We start from the raw sequence: 12,682 nt of genomic DNA on the forward strand, positions 1-12,682 counted from the left end.
CATGTGAATGACCTGCGGTTTTTTGGTGTGGGGCAGTGTTCCTCCACACACACACACACGTCACTCCTATCAAAAAGAAATTTAACTGATAAAAAAGTTTTTTAATTTTAATTTTGGGTCACACCTGGCAATGCTCAGTGTGCTATCTCTCCAGCCCCAATATAGTACTAATATGGGCTGGAGCGATAGCACTAATATGCATTATATGTAAAATAGTAAAAATAAAATAGAGCATATAACATTGCTCTTAAAATATAATTATGGCTAAGAAGCCGTAATTAACATCACACAAGGTTTATAATGAAATTGATTAAGTTGATAATTCTATCACTTTTTTTTAAGTTTTTGAGCCATACGCAGCAATGTTCAGGGGTTACTCCTGGCTCTGCACTCATGAGTCACTCCTGGGGAGTTCATGCAAAATTCAATCAGCCTAATAAGTGGCTGAATAAATAGCAGTACTCCTACCAAAAAAAAAAGTCACTCCTGCAGGTGCTCGGGAAATGATATGGGATGCTGGGATCCAACCAAGTAATCAAACGCAGGTCAGTGCATACAAGGCAAACCTACAGCTCCAGCCCCAGTCTTACCACTTTTAACTCAAAATAATATGAGTATTCAGAGGTTGGAGTGAATAACACAGTGGGCAGGGCATTTGACTCGCACATAGCTGACCTGGGCTTAATCCGTGGCATCCTATATGATACCCTGAGCACCGCCAGCAAAGATCCCCAGAGCCAAGAGTCAGGAGTAAGACCTGAGCACAATAGGGGATGTGCCCTCCTCCCAGAAGAAAAGTAGTACCTGAAATAAGGTGCTATTCAGAACCTAATGAGCTGATCCCTTTTTGTCCTTTTTAAACATTTAACCCAAGTGCAAGTTTAACATTAAAATAGCCAACTGTTAGGAGAGATTGAAACAAATATGCTCCAGGGCTATCTGACTCTGATTCAGACACCAAATTCAAGTTGGGGGCAAACCTGAGTCCAAAATTAGGAGGATTAGGGGGCCAGAGCGATAGTACATCAGGTAGGGCGTTTGCCTTGCATGCGGCTGACCCGGGTTCAATCCCCAACATCTCATATGGTCCCCCAGGCACCTCCAGGAGTAGTTCCTGAGTGCAGAGCCATGAGTAGCCCCTAAGCATCACTGGGTATGACCAAAAGAGCAAACAAAAATTTTTTAAATAGAAAAATTAGGACTAAATGAAAATGGGGGACTGGAGCAATAGGACAGCGGGTAAGGCATTTGCCCTGCACATGGCCGACGCGGGTTCAATCGCTGCATCCCATCTAGTCCCCAGAGCACCTCCAGGAGTAATTCCTGAGAGTAGAGGCAGGAGTAACCCCTGAGCAATGCCAGGTATGACCCAAAAAGCCTAAATAAATAAATGAAAATGAAAAATAAATGAAAATGGGCTCTTTTCATTTGATATCTGCATGCCACTGCCCACTGTCACCACTGCATACAGGGTTCAAAGCCAACAAACAAAGTAATCATTCTCATCTACTAATGCCCAACATCAGAGAAAGAAAAAACTGGAGGCAGAGAAATAGATTTCAGTTCAAGATTCTACTAATAAAACAGATTATAAGATTAATCAAAATGAAGCATAATTCAACATACCCCTGAATGAGAACTGGAGCGATAGCATAGCGGGTAGGACGTTTGCCTTGCACACGGCTGACCCGGGTTTAATTTCTCTGTCCCTCTAGGAGAGCCCAGCAAGCTACTAAGAGTAACCCACCCACACGGCAGAGCCTGGCAAGCTCCCCATGGCATATTCAATATGCCCAAAACAGTAACAAGTCTCAACAAAGACGTTACTGGTGCCTGTTTGACCAAATTGATGAACAATGGGAGGACAGTGCTACAGTGCTACCTCGGAATGACTACCCACATAGATTTTGTTAGCTGGAAGGAATTGAAATGCATCAGAACACAGTGATTTAAATAAAATTTATTTTTTTAAAAGGAGTTTAAAAAAATTTTCTTCAATGCCACCATTGTAGGAGCATATAGAGGTAACACGTCTTTTCTTTAACCATGCTTCTTTTCACCTTCTACACAAAGGTAAAGTTTTGGGGTATTTGCTGCTGTTGTTAATCTCATAGTTAACAGGTTTAAACAGAGGTTGGCAAACTTTTCCTCCAATGAGCCAGATAAAATATTTTAGGCATTACAGGCTACATATGTCCCATTCTTTCACAGCCCTTTACAAATATAAAAACCATCACACCGTTAAAAAAAGATTGAGCCAGATTTGGCTTTGAGGACAGTAGCATGCCAACCCCTGTTATAACTAATTCATTTTGTCATGGAAATTGCTGTCCAGGTTTCTTGACAGTCTGCTGCTTAAAGTAGACACACGCGGGTGTGGCTTGTGATAAAAGTGGAAATGGAGAATTCCTGCACACTTTTGACTCTCACAAGCAGTTTTCCCACTCTCAAGTTTCTTGAATATCCGCTACATACATTCTTATATTTATGCTAGTATAGTGTCCCAGTGTTTCTTAAACGATGGTTCCTCTGGTTTCTCTAAACCTGTAATTATCAAGCCTATGTTTTAGGGCAAATCAAGATTCAAGTCTCTACTAGCACTTGAGGATTCATGATTATGAAAAATGAGAATCTAGTTAACAATGATATCTTCTCACCTAATATTGATACCTCCTTCTAAAATCACAGCCTAGAGGAAAAACATCTTTACTTTAAAAGATACTTCTTTTCCTCCTATAGGCTAAGATGCTTTAAAAAAAAAACAGGCGAAGAAGAAAATGAAAACCTCAAATGTATAACATAGACTAGACAACCTGCCATTCCCAATCTATTGCCAAGTTACATACAATTCCGGATCCATGTAAGGCTTCCCATTAGCTTTCTCTACTCAGTCACAGTACCTTAAACCTTTCAGGACAAATGCTTTGGAAGCCGTTTCTATTTCCAAGTTTCATCTCCTAGAGGTGCTGGTTTCTGCTCCTTCAGGATGAAAACTGTCCTGTCAGCTTTTGGAATATCCCTGCTGTCTATCCAAGGTGAAGGAAGACTTTACAAAGTGCTCAAAAGGAGCACGTAATGTTGCTACTAAAATAGGAAGGCTGCTCCCATCCCAGCTCTTTGGTAGATATCAACCCCTTGCACGATGACTTAAACCACAGAGACACAGCACAGTTTGTATGCAGAAGTGTTTGTGATTTTCCTTTTGGCTATGTAAACAAGAGGAGGTAAGCCCTGGGCGGCCACTCCACAGTGTCCTTGTATTTCTCTAAAATACGCATGTGCAGAAGCAGTTCTTTGATCGAGTCCGTGGAGAGAAAGGACAGAGCCCACCAAGGTTACCGCTTCCGTTCACCTCTTTGTGTCCTTTTCTTTTCCTTTTCCTTGCGCTCCTGCTTGGCCAGTTTATCCTTCTCCCTCTGCAGCTTGTCCTGTTCCTTCTTCCTTTGGGCCTCATCCCGAAGCGAGTCCCGCTCCAGCTTTCGGGCATTGAGGACGTCTTCCACGTTGGTGTTGCGGAAAAGAGCTACGAGTGAGTTAAGGGATTCGGTCGAGGTCATGTGGATCCCACACTCTGCCCTTTGCTTATTACTCTCACTGTCTTCTCTCCAGACGCCGAGTCTCAAACCGGTTTCTACCTAGGCCTGGTATTAGAAACAGAGTCCCTGGGCCAGAGAGACAGCACAAAGGACAGAGTATAGCAAATATGGCTGCGACTCTTAGATCCTTAACTGTCCCTCAGTGCTGCTAGGTGTGGCCTCATAAAAAGGACATCCTTATGCTGATCTTGGTCCAGTGGAAAATCCTAGGATTGTACAGCACATGTCCAACACTCAGGTTCGATTTCTGGCATCCCACGCGGGCCTGAGTACCGCCAGGTATGATTAATTCTTGAGTCACCCCAGAATATCTCTGGGTGTGGCCCCAAACCAAAAATAAATAAAAATTAAAACTGATTCCAAACTGAAATCTCAAATTTATCAAAATATGGAAAAAAAATTTGTAAAAATGAAACTTCAGGAGCCAGAGCAATAGTACAGCGGGTAGGGCGCTCACCTTACACATGGCCAACCCAGGTTTGATTCCCGAGGTCACATGGCAAGGAGTAAGCCAGGAACACCACCAGGTGTGGTCCCACCCATCCCAGAAGAAACTTCATGTAGCATTATCACTCAGTACTTTTATCATTTGACGGCAGAATATTGTTGGAACATCTAAACTAGTTTTGGTAAGTGTTAACGTAACTGGTCAATTTTTTATTGTGCCCGACAAGATTAAAATTACTGGGGGGAAAACGTCAACTGTTTGACCTTTCCTGAAACACTTTACACACATCTGAACTTAAAATATATATGGATCTTTTTGTGGCAGGTAGGGAGGGAGTAATCCCTGAGCACCTCCAGATATGGCTCAGACAAAAAATAAAGTATACACTAACATATCTTCTTCAGAAAAAAACAAATTCTTGCTGAACTGCCTCTTCTGACCTATCCCAGGAACAAAGTTCACTATGCTGACAGTAGTTTCTAAAGAATGTGATGACAGCCAAGGAAAAGCTGTTCCCACGAGGATTTTATAGACAGACAGACAGGGCGGGACACAGAGAAGGATACATCTGTCAGAACCAAGGCTCACTGTGGCGCTGGAGTCATCCTTCTCGTCTGCTTCGGTGAGTGATATTAAGGAAAAATAAGAGAAAACAAACCTCAGTAAATTCCAACACCAGAAAACACTTGGGGAGCCGATGGGCAGGGAAGAATGCGGAGAGAGAGGCGCTGCCACGTCTGTGGTGGCAAATTAGGAGAGGTGGCGAGAGAGTCACAGCCTGAGGGAGACTTCGCGGCTTGGCTAAATCTTAGCTCCTGGAGGCTGAAAAGAAACTGAAACTGGCCCCAGCTGACTGCCACAAACTGGAATCCAGGGACGACGAGGTAACCATCTCAAAAAGCGGTTCTCCAAGTGTGGTCCCTGGGAACTTGTTAGAAATGTCCATTTGGGCGAGAGAAACAGGACTGTGTAAAGCAACAGATTGCCCGGCGTGCAGCCAATCTGGTTTCCATCCCAGGTACCATGAAGGGTCTCGAGTCCCTCCAGGAGTGACCCCTGAGCACCACCAGTTGTGGCTCCAAAGTAACAACATAAAAACTGTCACTGTCACTGTCCTCCTGTTATTTATCGATTTCCTCGAGCGGGCCCAGTAATGTCTCCATTGGAGACTTTGTTGTTACTGTGTTTGGCATATCGAATACATCACAGGTAGCTTGGCAGGCGCTGCCGTGCGGGCGAGATACTCTCGGTAGCTTGCCGGGCTCTTCGAGAGGGGCAGAGGAATCGAACTCGGGTCGGCCATGTTGGCTGCGTGCAAGGCAAACGCCATACCGCTGTGCTATCGCTCTGGCCCAATTAACATGAAAACAAAAACCAAAATGCACATTCTTGGGCCTCCCTTGCAGAGCCAAGCAATTATATTTTAACAAATCCTTAGAGGAACCAATGCTTAAATGACCTTTTTCTAGCCTGCCAAGTGAGATTTTGTCACTGGAATCATAGTTTCATCAATGTCGGCAACAGAAGTCAGAAGGAAAAACTAGAAGAGAAGATGGACTAAAATATCCAGAATTCTTTCCTAAATGATTGACAACTGATACTTCAGTTGGTGAACACGTACTTACCATCCAAGTAAACTCAGTGTAATAAACTTAAGCATTTCCTGGGGCTGGAGCGATAGCACAGGGGTTAGGGTATTTGCCTTGCACGAAGCCGACCCGGGTTCGAGTCCCAGGATCCCATATGGTCCCCTGAGCACCGCCAGGAGTAATTCCTGAGTGCAGAGCCAAGAGTAAACCCTGTGCATCGCCGGGTGTGACCCCAAAAGCAAAAAATAAATAAACTAAGCATTTCCTGAAACTTCAAATTCACTTTTTTTCTTAGAGTACCCCAAATTCCAAATTTATTCTGGTGTTATTTGTGCACTTAGTTCTCATTTTTAATTATATGATCACTGAAAGGCCCTCCCGTTGTTTGTCGATTTGCTCGAGCGGGCCCAGTAACGTCTCCATTGGAGACTTTGTTGTTACTGTGTTTGGCATATCAAATACGTCACGGGGAGCTTGCCAGGCTCTGAAAAAAATATTTGGGGGCTACTAAGGGGGTTTGGGCCACACATGGTGGTGCTCAGAACTTTTCTCCTGGCTTTCACTCATATGGTCACTGAAATTTCACGGTTCACGGTCCTCCCACGGTTCATCGATTTGCTCGAGTGGGCCCAGTAACGTCTCTATCATGAGACTTGTTATTACTGTGTTTGGCATATTGAATACATCACGGGTAGCTTGCCTGGCTTTGCCGTGAGGGCGAGATACTCTCGGTAGCTTGCTGGGCCCTCCGAGAGGGGCGGAGGAATCGAACTCGGGTCGGCCATGTTGGCTGCGTGCAAGGCAAACACCCTACTGCTGTGCTATCGCTCCAGCCCACTGAAATTTAAAAGGAAAAAAAAAGAAAAGAAAAAAGGTTCAAATCCAAACAGACAGTATCAAGATTAAGGTACTCGCCTTGCATGTGGCTGACCCTAGAACAATCCATGGCACATCTTATTCCTTAAATTATGCTAAGCGTCAGTGCTTGGCATTAAGCCAGCGATTGATCCTGAGCGAGCTAGCCATGGCCCAAGACACCCATCACACCTCCCACAAAAAATGGTTCATATTAAACTACTCCAAATTTGGGAATCTCTATAAAGATATCCATTTTCTCATATTTTCACTCTGGTTTTGCTACTAATTTTCAGGATGCCTCGGATCATTGTTCATCTAATAGTGCTTCCGCTTCTGTATCAGCTGGGAAAGCAGACAGAGGTGGAGTGGTGGTGAAAGGAACAGAAAGGAAACAAACTGAAAGGGATCCTGTCACAGCTTACTTTTTTTTTTTTTTTGATGTGGCAAGATTGTGTGTTTGGTTCGGGGGACACACCCAACAGTGCTCAGGGGACTGTATGGGGTGCTGGGGATTGAACCCAGGTTGGCTGCGTACAAAGCAAGCGCCTTACCAGCTGTACTATCACTCCTGCCCCCCAAGCAAGATAGTTTTTATTGAAACTTACTTAGATGTGAGGGAAGAGAGAGAGTGGAAGTTCGTGTTCAAGAGCAAAGAGGAGGTGGGGATGGGGTCAGAGCAATAGCACAGCGGGGAGGTTGCTTGCCTTGCATGCAGTCGACCTAGGTTTGATCCCCGGCATCCCATATGGTCCCCAGAGTACTGCCAGGAGTAATTCCCGAGTGCAGAGCCAGGAGGCCAGGAGTAACCCCTGAGCATTACCGGGTGTGCACTCCCAAACTCACCCCCCCACAAAAAAAGGTTGAACAGGGCTTTTCCAGAGTGGGAAAAGCAAAGAGCCATGGAGACAAGTAAGTGAGGTCCATGTTCAAGGGAGAACACAGGCTTGAAGAGCAAAGCTATATCTTATGTTCTGAAAGCAGAACCGAAATGGTCCACTGTCAAGACACGTATTTTACAGTGACATTTTCAGGAACACTCTGGTCTGTTCTGCAACAATCACTCTGCCAGCAGACAGTCCTCCCACCTCCGAGGAGCCAGAGGTTACAGCTAGGCAGCAGCAAGGGGCTGGCAGCTGGGCCCCTCACCATGAAGCAACAAACGCTCTGGCTTGCGGCTCAGGGAACAGAGCCAAGATCCTGCAAAGGATATTCCTCTTCATCCGTCACATCAGCATACTGGGCCAGAAGCGCGGCTTTCCTCTGCTTCTCCTCCTCTGACACCATCCTGGGCTTCACCACGATCTGCGCCTGCTTCTCAATGAGGGTGGCGATGGCCTGGACCTCATCTGGGAGGGGTGGGGAAGAAGGAAGAGAAACGGTTGGGCAGCAAGGAGTGCCAGCTCACCAACAGCCTCGGCCACACCCACGAGCCCTGCAGGTTCCAAGTGGGCCAAGCTTTAGGGCCCAAATCCACCTTCCATCAGAGAAGCCCTGCTTTCACTTGGCTGCCACATGGAAATTCTGCTGCTTGAAAAAATAATGACAGGGCTGGAGCAATAGCACTGCGGTGAGGACGTTTGCCTTCACGTGGCTGACCCGGGTTCGATTCCCAGCATCCCATATGGTCCCCAGAGCACCACCAAGAGTAATTCCTGAGTGCAGAGCCAGGAATAACCCCTGAGCATTGCCGGGTATGACCCAAAAAGCAAAAAATAGTAATAATAATAATGACTGAAAGCACTGCAGAGGGGCCACCAAGGATAGTACAGCAGGGAGGGCATTTGCTTTGCACACGGCCGACTCTGGTTTGATTCCCAGAACCCCATATGGTCCCCCAAGCACTGCCAGAAGTGATTCCTGAGTGCAGAGCCAGGAGTAAGCCCTGAGCACCACCGGATGTGGCCTAAACACTATATATATATATATATATATATATATATATATATATAAAAGGTAAAGGCCCTCCCGTTGATCGTCGATTTGCTCGAGCGGGCCCAGTAACGTCTCCATTGGAGACTTTGTTGTTACTGTGTCTGGCATATCGAATACTCTCGGTAGCTTGCTGGGCTCTCCGAGAGGGGCGGAGGAATCGAACTCCGGTCGGCCATGTTGGCCGCTTGTAAGGCGAACGCCCTACCCGCTGTGCTATCGCTCCAGCCCATATATATATATATCCAAACACTGGAGATGCACAGAGAGAAGGCCTCCAAATGTTCAACTTTCTCCCCCTCTCAACCCAGAAACTGAAGGAGGATTCTAGAATCCATTATGCTGGTCTCTTTCACATTGATAATTATGCCAGGCAAAGCTCTTAGATCATTGTTAAGTTAATTAGGGGCCGGAGAGATAGTACAGCAGGTAGACATTTATTTGCTTTATATCTGGCTGGCACAGGTTCGATCCCCAGCACCCCAGATGGTTCCCAGCACTGCCAGGAGTGATCCCTGAATGCAGAGCTGGAGTAAACCCTAAACATCACCACCAAGTGTGGCCCCAAAACAACAGCAACAATAACAAAAGATATAAACAAAAGCCGTCTAGAAGACCAGGGATGTAGCTCAAGAGTGGGGCACTTCCCTTGCATGTGTGAGGTCCTGGGTTTGATCCCTGGCACCACAAAACAAAACAAAGAAATGTAATGAAGATAACCATGGTCAACTGAAACAAACAAACAAAAAAAGTGGGAAAGAGTATCCAGAGAGATAATACAGCCAGTAAGTCACTTGCATGTGGTCAACCTGGGCTGGATTCCCAGCGGCACCAGGTACGGTCCCCTGAACCCACCAGGAGTGATCCCTGAGCACAGAGTCAGGAGTAAACCCTGAGCAAAGTTGGTGCATCCCAAAACCAAAATAATAATAATAATAATAATAATAAATAACAATAAATACTGGATGCTTGCCAGTGTATTTCAGGGAAGATGTGTGTCCAAAAGAGAAAACTAAAAACTCTCCCCATAACTGGAAATTAGACATAAAAACTCCAGTACTACCTTCTTTCTGCACGGCGGCAACGACATTCTGAGTTTCGGACCAGCGTTCCACAATCTCCCTGCAGATGTTCAGGAGAGAATCTTCTTCCTAGAATGAAAAGGAAACCAGTAAATTCCTGAGAGAGCCTCAACCTGGACAAAGCCGATGTGGAAAGTTCTCCCTGAAACTAAGAAATCACATAGAAGGCTTGGGGCCTGGGATGGAGAACATTCTGAGGCTCTGAACAGAAAATCAATGCTGTGTCTGGGTCCCAGAGTCGACACCAGCAAGGTCAGGAGCACCCATTCCACCCCACCAGGCCCCAGGGAAAAGGAGTCCCACCAACTAAGGCCAACCTTCCTTTGTTGTTGTTGTTTTAGTTTTAGGGGGGCAAAGCCAGTAATGCTCAGGAATTTTCTCTGGCTCACTCAGGAATTACCCCTGGAAATGCTCAAAGGGCCATATGGGATGCCAGGCAAGCACCCTACCCACTGAACCATCATCCTCTGGCTCACTAAAGGAATTACCCCTGGCAGTGCTCGGGGGGCCATATGAGATGCCAGGCAAGTACCCTAACCATCGGGCCATCCTTTGGCCGCCTCATCTTTCTTCTGAAGAAAACAAATCTAAAAGTTTTGGAGTCAAAAGTCTCTGAGGGGCCGGAGAGATAGTACAGTGTATAAGGTACCTGTTTTACTTATGTATTCGTTCCCCACCATCCTACATGGTCCCTTGAGCACCACCAGAAATGACCCCTAAGTGCACCAGGACTAACCCCTGAGCACTGACTGCCAGGTGTGACCCATAAACAAACCAAAAAGTGTCTTGTCTGAAATCCTCCTTGTCCAATGTACTCAATTCTGTACATTCCCCTAAGGTCTATGAGCTTTGTGCTGGGGCCTATCTAAGATCTCACTCTGAGCTGACATACGAGATACATGAGGATGGGCTGGAGAGAGAGTGCAGCAGATAGTACACTAGCACCGCAACCATCTGACCAGGGATCAATTCCCAGAACAACATATGGTCCCCTCAAGCACCACCAGGAGTGATCCCTGAGCACAAAGCAAGGAGTAAGCCATGAGAATTGTCGAGTGTGGTCCAAAAACAATAACAAATGAGTAATGGTCACCTATCTAGCCACCCTCGGTGAGCACTGTAGCCGAGGGTATGAGCACCGCGACCTGGTGTGGGAGCCCTTTGGAGTGCCATAGCTAAACATGTGCTGTCAGGAAGCAGGGGACCAGCATCATCATTAGTGATCAGTGATGAGGGGGTCAGTTAAGGAAAGGATGAGTCAATGAGTTGGGACCAAGTTGCCCAACTTTTTTTTTTCTTTTTGGCTTTTGGGGTCACACCCAACAATGCTCAGGCCTGACTCCTGGCTCTACACTCACAAATTATTCCTAGCAGTGCTCACGGGGTGCAGGGGATTGAACCTGGGCAAATGCCCTTCCCACTTTACTATTGCTCCGGCCCATTACTCAACTTATTTCAACTTCTTTTAATGGAATCTTTAGACATTTCCCATCAAATGTAAAAATTAAGTTTCTGGGGCCCAAGAGATCGTTAAGGTGCTGACCTGGTAGGCAGCTGCTGTCATACTATTTCAAATCCCGTCACTGAATATAATTCACTGAGCAGAGAGCCACAAGTGTCCAGAAAAAAAAATAAATATATATATATATATATTATGGGGGACCGGAGTGATAGTACAGTGGGTAGGGCGTTTGCCTAGCATGTTGCTGACCCAGGTTCGATTTCTGGGACCACTATGGTCCCCAGGAACTCTGCCGGTTGTGATCCCTAAGCACAGGGCCAGAAGATAGCACTGCCAGGTGTGGCCCCAAAACAAACAAATAATGCACCGCTTAAAAAAAAAAAAAACACTGGTGCTGGAAGATACAGTACTTGCCTTTCTTTCAGCTATTTGGGTTCAATCCTGAGCACAACCAGGAGCGACTACTGAGCAGAGTGAGATGCGCTGAGCCAGTCCAGGTGTGACCTAACCTCACAGTTAAATCAAACTGCTTGCTTCCTTTCCTGCTTCCCTACAAGCCACAATGTCAGAGTCCAAGAACTCATTCCACTGTTATAGTCCCACTGCACTTAAGAAATGCATCGCTGGTAGTATTACAACTTTCCCACTAATAGGCCATATACCCCAGGGCTGGAAAGGAGAGACCTGGGTCAGCTACTTTATGAAATTAACCATCAACCAATGTGGTTCCACCTGGAAATAAGCGGAGATGGAAGAGGCAGAAATGATCGGGTTAGAAAAGTGGGCGCTGTGGTGACAGACTTGTCAGACACAGTTTAAGATCACATTTCTCGATTTCTTCAATCTACGCCTCAGGGGGTGTCACACCAGTTTAATTCAATGCACGGCCCCCTCACATTCCCTCTTCCCTCCGACAGCCATCCCTGCTGCATGTCTCAACGCTGCAGCGGGTCCAGGGCGCGGTTCGCCCGGCTCCGCCCGGACAGGCCCCGACCTCACCCGCCGCATACCTCTCGCGACTCTCACGCAGGTGTGGGTCGGTATCGGCCCGGCCCCGCCTCGCCCCTGAGCTCGGCCCAAGGACAGGAACGAAGTTTGTCGTTCAGCGCCTACGGTGAAACTTACACGGGGGACGTGTCCGTGGCTTCACAGCTTCACCCACAAGCACCCAAGGCGGGTCTGACCCCCAGAAAGGAGAAGCAAAAGTCGTTTCTCTCTCCCGCCGCCTTCCCGAGTCCCCAAACCCCCACAGTGGGGAGCGACCCCGAGCCCCGCGGCCCAGTGTCGGGGAAGAAAGAGAATGCCCCTCTCCCAGGTGGGACCAACAACGCCCCCCTGGACCAACCAGGATGGGGACGGGGTGGGGGTGGGAGGTAAAGAGCAGTGCCAGGGCCCGGTCGGGGGCTGAAGGACTGTGCCCGGCGTCTCACCAGGAAAGCGGAGAGGATGCACTGCAGCGCGTCCAGCTTCTCCTCCTCCTCCTCCTCCTGCAGGACACCCAAGATGTAGGCGCCATAAACGGCTCGGTCCACTCCCAGAGCCTCCAGCCGTCCGTCCAGCCACGCTCCAAAGTTAGCGCCCCCTCCGTCGCCGTCCCCGTCCCCGGCGGCCGCGCCGGCCACTTCGCTGGGCGCCGCCATCTTGGGCTCGGGGTCCTGCCGGCGCCGCAGGTGCCCACGGCGGTGCCTGACGGGAGGCGGCGCGGCCCCAGTGCGCAA

At 47.4% G+C, this 12,682-nt stretch overlaps 1 protein-coding gene across 1 annotated transcript; it reads right to left on the minus strand.

Moving 5' to 3' along the window:
• Positions 1–1,944: 1,944 nt before the first annotated feature.
• CCDC43 (coiled-coil domain containing 43) lies at positions 1,945–12,640 on the minus strand. The gene is made up of 5 exons (XM_056127653.1): positions 12,395–12,640; positions 9,484–9,571; positions 7,702–7,837; positions 4,611–4,666; positions 1,945–3,523 (listed from the first exon to the last, which is right to left on the minus strand). Exons 1-5 carry the CDS (start codon positions 12,602–12,604, stop codon positions 3,336–3,338), a joined length of 678 nt encoding a protein of 225 aa, XP_055983628.1. The 5' UTR covers positions 12,605–12,640; the 3' UTR covers positions 1,945–3,335.
• Between the last annotated feature and the right edge of the window lie 42 nt (positions 12,641–12,682).

The sequence above is a fragment of the Sorex fumeus genome, unplaced genomic scaffold (assembly GCF_029834395.1).
Source record: "Sorex fumeus unplaced genomic scaffold, SorFum_2.1 ptg000063l, whole genome shotgun sequence".
Lineage (NCBI taxonomy): Eukaryota > Metazoa > Chordata > Mammalia > Eulipotyphla > Soricidae > Sorex > Sorex fumeus.